Raw genomic sequence first — 12026 nt, 5'->3', positions numbered from 1 at the left:
TCATTGACCTTCTTTGGACACGCTTGAGTAATTCAATGTCCTTTTTGTAGTGAGGGGCCCAAAACTGAACACAGTCATCGAGGTGCGGCCTCACCAGTGCCGAGTACAGGGGTACGTAATGTATTTCTTTGTACCACCCATCTACTTGTGCTACCCAAGATGAAGCACCCATCCCATCTACACGAGAAGCAGAAAGGAGTATCCAGGAAACTATAGACCTGTCAGTCTGACCTTGGTACCAGGGAAGGTCATGGAGCAGATCATCTCGAGTGCCATTACAAGTCATATAATGGACGACCGGGGGCTCAGGCCTAGTCAGCATGGGTTTATGAAAGGCAGGTCCTGCCTGACAAACCTGATCTCCTTCTATGACAAGATGACCCGACTACTGGACGAGGGAAAAGCTGTGGATATTGTCTACTTGGATTTTCGAAAAGCACTCGACATAATTCCCCATAGAATTCTCATGGAAAAACTGGCTGCTCATGGCCTGGATGAGCAAATGTTCTGCTGGGTCAAGCACTGGCTGGATGGACGGTCCCACAGAGTGGTGGTCAATGGAGTTAAATCCAGCTGGTGGCCAGTCACAAGTGGTGTTCCTCAGGGCTCGGTGTTGGGACCATTTCTGTTTAGCATCTTTATTGATGATCTTGATAAAGACATAGAGTGTATCATCAGTAAGTTCGCAGATGACACCAAGTTAAGCGGGAGTGTCGATCTGCATGAGGATAGAGAGGCTCTACAGAGAGACTTGGATAGATTGGATCGGTGGGCCACTGTCAACGGGATGAGCTTCAACAAGGCCAAGTGCCAGGTCCTGCACTTGGGCCACAACAACCCCATGCATTGCTACAGGCTTGGGGAGGTGTGGCTGGAGAGCTGTGTGGAAGAGAAGGATCTGGGGGTTCTAATTGACAAGCAACTGAACATGAGCCAGCAGTGTGCCCAGGTGGCCAAGAAAGCCAACGGTATCCTGGCTTCTATTAGAAATAGTGTGACCAGCAGAAGTAGAGAGGTGATAGTCCCCCTGTACTCTGCACTGGTGAGGCCACACCTGGACTATTGTGTCCAGTTTTGGGCACCTCAATACGAGAGAGATATCGAGGTGCTGGAGCAAGTGCAGAGGAGGGCATCGAAGCTGGTGAAGGGCCTGGAAAACAAATCCTATGAGGAGTGATTGAAGGAGCTGGGACTGTTTAGCTTGAGAAAGAGAAGGCTGAGGGGAGACCTGATCACTCTCTACAGCTACCTGAAAGGACACTGTAGAGAGGTTGGTGCTGGTCTCTTCTCACAGGTAATTAGTGACAGAACAAGGGGGAATGGCTTTAAACTGCAACAGGGGAGGTTTAGACTGGACATTAGGAAAAATTTTTTCACAGAAAGAGTGGTCAGACAGTGGAATAGGCTGCCCAGGGAGGTGGTGGAGTCACCATCCCTGGATGTGTTTAAGGGTGGTTTAGATGAGATGTTGGTGGATACGGTGTAGGGGAGAACTTGTAGAGTAGGGCTGATGGTTGGACTCGATGATCCCAAGGGTCTTTTCCGACCTGAATGATTCTGTGAATTTAGATGTGAAATTCTCCCTACTATTCAGAGACTGTACTGAACACAATGTCCTGAAGAACAGATGCCATGAAATCTGTTTAACTAAGAGTCAGAGTTGATTGACTCCTAACTGAAAAACTGAAGTCTTCCAAAGAAATACCAGCCCCTAACTACAGCCTATCTGGGCACCCTAAAAACAGGCTACATGAAACTGCTAGTACTAAGCTGCCCAGTTGGTCCCTACAGTTATTTTAGTCAGCTAAGCAAGCAGGGCAAGCTGGGTTACACTTAGACAAGTAGTTCCCACAGTTCAGTACATTGAGTAAACTCCCTACATTCCCTCTCACACATCAATTTCCATTTCTCTTTCCTTATACACTACGTTAAAAGAGGAAAAAAAAAACCCAGCTGATTCAAAGACACCGTTCATAATTCCTAACAAAACAGCAAACAGTATACTTCCATCAATTTGAATTTATAATTGCACAGGCTGTACAACACGGGCAAGATAAACTTCTGAATTTCTTGAGATCTGTGAGAAATTGAATATAAAACCGAAAAGGACCCCTTCTGACATCAAGCCACTAACCCGCCTTCCACACCACAATCTCCATCAGGTATCTGATCCACCTGCACCTATAGACAAGTTAGGTCATTTGCTATTTCTTCTACCACAAGGCTGCTACAATGTTTATTCTGATGTTGGAAGCCTTTTCCTAATTTCCAGCCTAAATTAATTCATAGACTATTAATACTCACTTGTTCTTATGCTGATGTTATAATTCAAGCATGAACAGCCTTCCCACCTGTCATGGTGCTTACCACTGTATCTATACAGTATTATTAAATCTTTCTCCCAGCTTGCGAGCTAAGCTAGCCAGGGCTCTTTAGTCTCCTTTCACATGGAAGTCTCAGTCTTCCATACCTTCCTAGTCACCCTTTCTTTCTTCCACCTGCTCTGGTGGAAATTCATTACGCCTGGGAACAGGTGACCAGCACACATGTAGTAGAGTGGCATCACTTCTCTCACTGCACATTCCAGGATCTGTGAGCTTCAGGGTTTCATCTTGTAGTGAATCCAACTCATTAATCTATGCTGTTTACTGGACAGCCATTTCCAAAAGACTCACCCTCAATCAAGCAGCCAAGTACAAACATTAAACTTTGCATTCTTCAATTCCATCATGTTTCCATCAATTTGTACTCAAAATCATCAAATTCTTATCAAATTAATAAAACAAATAGGAAGAGACGGATCCCAAGATTAACTCCAAAAGACCTTCACTATGAACCAACCTACATCTGAATTGTTTTTCTCTTTTCAAGAAGAAACTTCAAGCAGAGGTTTTTTTTTAATCTACCTTGTAATCCTCTACCAATCTCCATCTCTTCTGTGATCGACTAACAGGTTTCTCCCAGACTTTGAGAAAAGTCATCGTTTAGACAAGGCAAAGGCTTTCACAGTCCAAAGGGCTTTGCTCTCCTCCTCCTCCCTGAGGGAGGACATGCTAGTCTAAACATGTCTGTTTAGAATTTAGGCTTAATATTCCTGAGTTTTCCCTCCCACTGCCCTTGAAAACATATTTACCACACATTATACTGCCATACAGACACTGCTCAAAGTCAGGTGAGGACAATGCAGTTGTATCAGACAATAAACCGGCTAATGAAGCAACAAACTGCCCAGTGCAACAGGTTTTACTACCCTTTATCAAACTCCGTGATCAGCAACAGATTAATTGCATATATTCTGCCTACTACTGAAATGTCCAGAGGATAAGAAGCTCATCAGTAAAGCTACTATAAAGCATTTACTTATAAGAACACATTTTGTTCTAGCTACTTTCTTCTACAAATAATAAAACCAGATTTTGCTAGCACAAACGTACATTTACAGTAATTTCTTGTATTGTCTTCCTAAACAGGATGCTCCTCCTATTTAGTCAGGAGACCACCTCAACGGTTGCATGAACAGACTACTGCCCTACTTTGGATCCCAAAGGTATAAGAAATAAGAACGACAGCAGAGGAATAATCTTGTGAATTCAGTCAGGTTTACGAGTCTACTGAGTGACTGGGAAAAAAACCCATTTGTACTCAACTAAAAACAAGGCATTTAAAATTATTCCAATATTTAAAAACAGCCTCACAGACAGTGCAAAGCATTCATAAACTTCTGTATTTACTGTATGGATTTACTGTGAAAAAGTTGGTACACAAAGAAAGAACCAGCATTGTCTGGAAGATAAATAGTCTGGAATCAGCAAGGCACAAATCCAAGTTTAGCTCTAGCATTTGCCTTCCTGAGCAATTACCTCTACAATTCTAATTTCGTCTCCATAACCGAGCTCATCTACACCTAGGTGAAGTTTATCAGTCTAGTAGTTGCTGTTATACATTGCCCAGAGATCAACAAAATTAATATCTGATCTCAAAGTTGGCCTCTATGCACTGCTACCCTGCATTTCAAAATTGATCTAAGCCCTGTTGAAAAGGGGGCACTAGGGCCAGTTTTCTGATGCTAAACAGTGACAAAAAGAGCTGCATACGTGGAGCTTTGTACTAACACATGAACACACAGATTTCAACATAAAGCAGAGTTTTAAGCAACAGGGGGAAAAAAGCTCAGCAACCTGCACTTTTCAAAAAAAGCAGAAAGATGTGACTACTGACAGCTCTGAGTACCCCTATGAAGTCACAACAGCTTGTTTTAAGGAGAAAGCTTACCTTCTGAGTGGTGACTACTGCATGGCCATGTTGATCAGCATAAACAACCCTCCAGTACCATTAAACTGACAATTTTTACAAGGATGTTCTCCACAAACTGATTTACAAGTGTAAAAGCAATATAGTGGCTTGAAGATGAACAAAATTGGCAGACATTTTAAGTAATTACAAAAAGACACTTTAAAAAACCCAACTTTCCCAATACTGATACTGACAAACCAGTTGGAGGAGTAAAACAAGTTTTATTTAGATATGCATTAATGGCCTTCATTTAGATAACCAAATAAAAAACAAGTTAGAAATACAAGGTGTGAAGCTCAGACGTTCAAGTTGGCAGGGATGGGGATAAGGATTTCCACCCCAGTTCTGCTAGAAGTACAAGTTTAAATTTTTCTTGCTGACAGCTGAACTGGGTATGAACATTCCAAATAAAACAGTTGTAAAATGATGGTCGTAGAGCCAATGCATTTGAAAAATGGCTAATGTGTGAAAACATACTCTAATACAAATAAAATTAGTTGTATTCATAATTTATGCTATCTTAACTTTTATTTTATTAAATTTTAAAGAGTGTGTGTCATCCCTTCAAAGTTCTTTGGAAATTATGTTAGAACACTCACTGGAATTTAAGGAAAATATTCCTGAATATGTCAAAGCCTAGCCTTCTTCAGCCAAGAACTAGAACAACTTCCCTTGCTTGAAAATCCTAACTCTAGCCAGGAAACAGGGAAAAAGACTAAATACCAAAGACAAACACTAGCAAAAAACCTTACACATTTAATAAAATAAACATGAATTATCAGAGAACGTAACTTGAAAATGCTACAGTCTCCAAAGGAAGTATAAAAGTAATGAAAAAAAAATGCAAACGGTCCCTGACACTCTTATTCTGGTAATCTCTGAAGCTACCATTTTTGCAGAGTCATTTATCAAACCTCACTACGATCCCTTCAAATTCACACCTCCTCTGACTCCATATGCAAGTACATACACTCACCAATAAAATCCTAGGGGATGCAACAGCAATGTAACAATCCTCTAGAAGAGGAGAAAGATACCTGCTGTAAAATCAAAGAAGAATTAGAGAAAAATATCCGGACTTGAAACAGAAAGACATCTTTAACCTAGAAGGATATTTCTGGATTTTGGACAGGATCCTGAGAGCACTTATCCTCTAACCACCCCAAGACTATAAACTTTCAGAGAAATATAAAAATTATCCTCTTATCAGCAACAGTGCAGGATTAACCTGCACTGAAACACACATAGGAGGAAAGTCAGTTAAGTTCATACTTCCTCATAGCTAACAAGCCTCCAAGTCAGATTTTACCATTTCACCCACAAATATTCTCTGGCTCTTGCAGAACTGTTTCTAAAGTTAACTCTTCTGACAAATACAATAACTACAGCAAAACTAAAGTGACCAAAACTAAACCTATTGCTTTTATATCTTTTTATATCAGGAAAAAAAGAAAATCACTTTATGAGGTAAATGTACTACTATTTACAATTTATTCCCTTATACGTTCAATTGTGTTAACCCTTATTCTTCACTAATGCCGCTAGATCAGGGGGTGTTTTTCCAAAAGAAACCCAGTTTACCAGGAGATCTCTAAGAAATATGATCAATACCTTTTACAACAACCCATTATTTGTTTCCATGCATCTCTCCTAGCCCCAGACAGAACAAGAATTGGTACTAAGTCTGCTGTAAAATTACATAGGCTTCCAATAGTCATCTCCTTTTTTCATTAGATGCTTTAGTATAGCTCTCAATATGCTGAATAGGTACAGATGTAACCAATACAATTTTGTGGGTTCACAAATAGTATTCACTTTCCTATGGGTTCACAAATCATACTCTATCCATCCAGACAATAGTCTGCACCAATTCAGAAATTTATCACTGCACTCTCTGAAGAGAATTAAAGCAGCTTGCCATCTTATCACAGACACCCCCCACGTACATATTAAGTACCATCTCCCTAATATGTACCACGTCACTGTTGCTACATAGCCAAAATGTTTTTTATATCCCCTACAAATCAGAACATACAAATTCTTTGTTATGACATCGTCTTTTGAAAAATGAGAGTGGATCTCTTCTTCCCTGTAGTATACCTGTTTTATCTGGAAAAATTAAATGAAAAACCTCACTTTTTTCTTATTACATACCCTTTGGATCCTGCTTCATTTTTGCTGAAGCACACTCCCCACACATTTAATACAGCTTTGGTTAGTATCTAGCCTAAATTTCTCACCTTAAAAACCAGGAGGTTCCAGCACCAAAGGGCCATAATGTTAGCATCCAAAAATCCCCATACACATGTTTAACATAAAACATAAACACACAGAAGTTCAAACTTCCACAACTAGGTGTCTTGTTGACACAGTGTTAAAAAAGCAGGCACTTCCTGCGTGTTCAAACATTGTGGCAGGACAGTGAAATGTGAAAGCCCATATTATGTGACACAGAGACTACAGCCAAAAGCCTACTGACATCCTGAATATTCCTTGCACTTCTTTGCATTTTGACAGTCGGGTTTTTAGGTTAACAGCACAGGGAAGCTGAAAAAGCACAGACTTACTTTCAACTGGTATCTCACTTCCAAAGAAAAAGAATGTTTGTTAAGACTTTTTAAAAGCCTATTTCATGTCTACATAGTGACAACTACAACAGAAGCACTAGATTTAGAAGCCTGCAATGTCATCTCTGTCACCTCAGACAAGAGATGTGGCTACACAGGTCCACATGAATTTCAGACAGGGCTTATTACTTGCTCCTAACACAACCCTTAACATATTTACTCTCTCACAGTCAACAAACTCAAGAAGCAGCTTGTACAGATAAATGCATGCTTTGGTTAAGTCGAAATGCTCAAGTACTGAACAGCCCCGTTCAGAACACTTACAACAGTTACGCGTAAATCCAGTCCTCTACAGAGCACGATGACTACATTGGTTCCCATGCACTCCAAATGTTTTTCCCCCAAAACTTAACAAAAACAGACATGCCTGCAAAATTTTCTTCATTTGATAACCCTTCTCAAATAACAGGGCCCAAGGCTAAATCTTTCTAACTTTTTTAGCCAAAGTATTTGACAGTCTTCATCCAGCACTTTCACACAACAAGAATACTCTATGCTTCAAGTCTAATTTTTATTCAGTCAAAACTGTCAGTGGGCCAATACTTTAAAACACAACTAAAGCAAAATTAAAGTCACATGATTAAAAGCATGTTTTGAACTTTAAAATGCAACTCTCTGATTTAGCAGGGGAAAAAAAATCAGTTGCTTGTGTAAAAGGTGTAACAAGCCCAATTAGTTATTAGGAGTGTGTTGCTTCAAATTCTTACTGGCAGGTTTGTTTAAATATTCCTTACTATTAATGACAGCTTTCAGTTACAAGCATAAACTCTTGTTAGAACACTACCTCGCACTGTTACATCAAGTCTCTTCGAATTAGTTTTGTATTGAGAGTAAGGGGACAAATTGCTAGAATCAGAATCCAATTTTAGATTAACAAGTCTCCTGAGCCTATCACAACCAGATGATTTTTGGCCTTGTCACAGTATAGGGCACAGCTCCAAGTAAACAAGCCTACCTCTAGCAGAGAGACACACTTCTATAGTTCAAAGACTGAAAGTAATGTTTCCTGAACTCAGCGAAACAGACACATTTGTTTCAAGATGTTAGAAAATTAATCTAAGAAAGCAGTGCACTTAGCTAAAATTAGTATTTTTTAAAATCAGACTGAGAACTTTCAAATATACACTTGTGAAACACTTGCCTAACAGATTACATTTCAAAGCATTTTACAGTTTTAAAAGATTTGGTTTCCAGCTGAAGGCTCAAAAGTGTTCTCTTTATTAAGTCCCACAATTTACACTTTCAACAGAACTTCTCCACATTTTCCTAAAAAGTAGACCAATACATTTTTCACCTCCACACCTCTAGAGCTAGTAAGATCAAGGCTTCACCCTGCTGACTTTAAAACAAGGTTCTCCTCAAATCCTACTTGCATTTCCTCTATTCTAGCCAAAACCTGAAGCATCATGCCCATGAGAAGCATTCTTGTTTCCATTACTGAGCTACTGTAGCAACTACAGAGAGTACAGTCTGATTTCCCACAATCCAACTTCTACCTAATGCATTTTGCTGTCTCATAACCTGGTGACGGTTTTGACTGGCAACATTCCTTCAGTCCTCTCCTTGATTCCGACCTTACTGAATACAGACAACAGGAGAAAGATTAAAAGAGTGCTTTTCTCAGTAACAAGACTCATGTTTTAAATCCTTGTAAGGTTCCTAGCTTCAGCCAGACATTTGCCATCTCTCTCTGCCACACTGTTCAACTACATGAACTCTTGGTCCAACTTGAATGGTCATCCTTTATCTTCCTTAAGATGGTAGTGGAAGAGGGTAAACCAGCAGACTTTATAAAAGCAGGTGCAATGTTCCACAGTTTCTAGAGTTTTGTTGCCCAGATGTCACATGAAAGGCTGCTGCAGACACACCTTCAGATGCTAAACTCCCCAAATCTTTCAGAAGGCCACAAGGATGTCTGGACCTGGCTATCAGAGGCAACCATCCTTGCTCAGGCAAGTGACAAGGCAACTTCTAACCCTGTGAACTCACTTAAGGCCCTTCCTCTCATCTCAGAACACTGTATTTCCCTAAGGATTTTTCGGCAGACTCCCATCTGCCAATAGAAAACATTCACCTGCAACTAAAACACGTCCTCTCCCCCCTCCCAGTCTTGTAAGTACAAAGATATTCAGTCACTGCAACCTGCCAATAAGGGAGACTAACTCTATTATAAACCTCACCACACACCCAAATGTTGGCTCTGCAGGAGACACCAACACTCACCCTACAGCAGTTAGCAGAACCTCACATGTACTCCCTCACCTCATAAGCACAGGTTAATCACTGGAGCTCACACTGTAGGCAAAACAATAACGCCTCCCCACAACCACCCTCCTTCAAACACAATATAAACTTGCCTAAGTGTATAGGGATGCACCTAAGAGCAAAAGCTCACGAGCTCCTCTTCAGTATACACTCCTGCAGAGAAGAGCCCAACACCTCTCCCGACATTGCCTTTCTAGGCAGGAATCTGTAGAGAACAAGCACCACACCTCCCTTCTGCTGCACTACGCCCCCCCGCAAGAGGTCACAAACCACTCCCAGTAGTCCCGATACAAAACAGCAGAGATTACTACTTTGCCTCATTAACCACCAACCCACGGGTGCGGGCACCTACATTCCTCAAAGAAAAAAGTTTAGCTTCCTTCAGTCTTCTTGCTCCTCTCCTCCAGAGTACAACGTAAACAATTCCTCCTTCTACCTTCTGGGCATTCTTCTCCAAAATAACGAGGAAAGTCCATCCGCTGGCGGACTGGACACAACAGTCCCTTTCCTCCCGCTACGGAAAGTCACTCTCACCCAGCAGGAGCCTCCTGTGCATCCCGAGGAAACGGCGTCACCCCACGACCCCTCGCGCCCCCCAAAAAGCGCCCCGCTCCTCTCCCCCACGGTGGAGCTCATAACCCCCACCCCCCCGGCCGGTCCCATTCCCCCCCGCCCCGCCAAACTCCTCCCGGGAGGCCACCACACCACCCCCATACAGCCCCGGCCCCAGGCCCTCACAGAGGCTCCGGCGACCCCTCCCCTCGCAGGCGCTGCCCGCCCGCCCCCCCGCGGAGGGGTCCGTCCTCCCCTCCTCCCCATCTCGCCCCCGGAACCAGGCCGCGGCCCAGGCCCAGGCAGCGCTCTCTCCTCCGGGAAGGGGGAGCGAAGCCTGAGCCCGGGAGGGGACGGAGCGCGGCCCTCCCACGGCCTCCCGCCCCCGCGCGGGCCCGCACCGTCTCCTCGGGGTCGATGTCGATCCGGAAGGTCTGCTGCTGCAGCGTTTTCAGAGTGATCTGCATGGTGGCGGCTGCCGGCCGCCCGTCGCGGTCGCGCTCCTGCCCCCGCGTCCCCCGCAGCGCCGCGGGACAGGCAGGGAAGAGAAGAGGGAAGAAGAAGAAGAGGAGGAGGAGGAGGAGCAGCAACGGCTCGCCCTGTGCCGCGCGGCCCCAGGGCGCCAGTCACACTCACCGCGCGGTGGCAGGCGGGGTGGGGGCGGTGCTCGGCCCCCACGGCTCGGGCGGCGGCAGGGGGAGGGAAGAGCGACCGCAGCGGGGACGGGACGTGGGGAGCGGCGGGGGCGCAGCCGCCGATGGGCGGGAGGGGGCGGGCAGGCAGCGTGCGCCTCAGCGCGCTCGCCGCGTCTCTCCCTCCCACCGGGAGCCGGGCCGGGGGAGGGCCGCGGCGCGGCCGCGCATGCGCAGACCCCCCGCTGGGTGGTGCCCGCCGGCCGCCTCGTCACCGCGCCGCCGTCTCGCGCCCGCGGCGCGACCCGCAGCGCCCCTAGTGCGCGGGTGCGGGAACCTGCGCGGCGGGCTCCGGCCTCACTGCGCAGGCGCGGGGGGCGAGCCTGGGGGCCTGAGACAGCGTGGCGGCTGGGGGGCGGAAATACGGTTTTGTATGTGTACATCTATACACCGCTTATAAGTTATTGTTACAGGTTTATTGATATATACATACGTGTTTTTAGGGGGCCTGAAGGCTGCAGCCTTCAGCAGGGTGGCTGCAGTTGGTGTCGGGTCCTTGAGGCCATGTGCCCATCTGTCCATCCAGCAGGCCTGCGGTGGCTGGGAGCTGGGGTTGTTCAGTGGCTCGTTGTTAGCATGTGTAGTGTGAGGTGACTGCTGCTGAGCGAGCCAGCTCCTTACGTCAGCACACCGAAAGGTGCGGATTGCTTTGTTGGCCTGTGTATGTGCAGTGCCGAGTAATACTTCCTTCTCAGGCTCCCCACAGCAATGCTATAAGACAGCGCTGTTCAACCTGGGCGCAGTTTGTTACCACCGTTGATTGGCATGCAGAAGCCTCAAATGACATGTTGGGAAAGATGCTTATCTGTCACCGCAGCAAATCTCTGTTTCAGCATGATGAAAGACTTTCCTGAAAAGGAAGAGTCTTCTGAAAGGTTACAAGCTTCTTGGAAGACCAAATGTCTTCAAAATTGTTGACAAGCCTTACAATGCACCTACTGGAATCATGCTGCGAAGGCTGGGCATATGCGGCGCTATAAAGCTTTTCAGTATGTTTTAACTGCTGTTGAAGTACTTTGTCCAACAGCATCTCCTGCTGAGAGTGGTTGTCCAATGAAGAATGAGGATGTGGCTGAAATGTCAGCCCCTGTACCACCAAATGAAACAACTTCTCATTTTTTTCTGCTTTAGATTCATCAGAAGAATCAGAAACATTAGAGCAGCTAACACCTTCCACAGGTGTGGAGGAGGGAGTGTCAATACAAGATGTTATGTTCACAGATTCTGCTTTGGAATATGTTAATGGTTTTATCTAACATGAACGGAACAATAGCACCATTACCTGGTTTGATCCCAACCTCTTTACCTGATAAAAATACTGTTTTATTGTTAAGGCAAGATTTCCTGTTTCTTTTGAATCCTACAGTTAATGCTTCAAGCTATTTAGCTGGGGCAAGCGGCATGGGCTAGTAAATGTCACCTAGTGCTGGACTCTGATGTCCCAGAACAATACATAGTGACCACACGTCCCTCACTGCTTAAATTCAGGCACCGAGTCTCACCCAGCTGGCTTGTGCCCAAACTTCAGCTGAGCGAGGCTGCAAGGCTGGACTGTTGAGCGAGGCCTTTGGTGCTGGTGTCGTTCTCGGGCAGTTGT

The 12026-nt window shown here is 44.6% G+C and overlaps 1 protein-coding gene across 4 annotated transcripts in view; it reads right to left on the bottom strand.

The window, feature by feature from the left end:
* The window catches only part of RAD23B (RAD23 homolog B, nucleotide excision repair protein), a 45802-nt gene extending 35323 nt beyond the window's left edge, over positions 1 to 10479 (bottom strand). Inside the window, exon 1 of one of the 4 annotated variants that reach the window (XM_074811565.1) lies at positions 10139 to 10479. In XM_074811565.1, the coding sequence (XP_074667666.1) occupies positions 10139 to 10204 (66 nt within the window). In that variant the 5' untranslated portion in view covers positions 10205 to 10479. Of the gene's footprint in view, positions 1 to 9277; positions 9344 to 10138 lie in introns of those variants that run through there. The other 3 variants (XM_074811566.1, XM_074811568.1, XM_074811567.1) reach the window with 3 other exon arrangements.
* Positions 10480 to 12026: the final 1547 nt, after the last annotated feature.

Source organism: Strix aluco, chromosome Z, assembly GCF_031877795.1.
Source record: "Strix aluco isolate bStrAlu1 chromosome Z, bStrAlu1.hap1, whole genome shotgun sequence".
Lineage (NCBI taxonomy): Eukaryota > Metazoa > Chordata > Aves > Strigiformes > Strigidae > Strix > Strix aluco.
The sequence above is the reverse complement of the archived record's forward strand: the minus strand, read 5'-3'. Positions and strand labels throughout refer to the sequence as shown.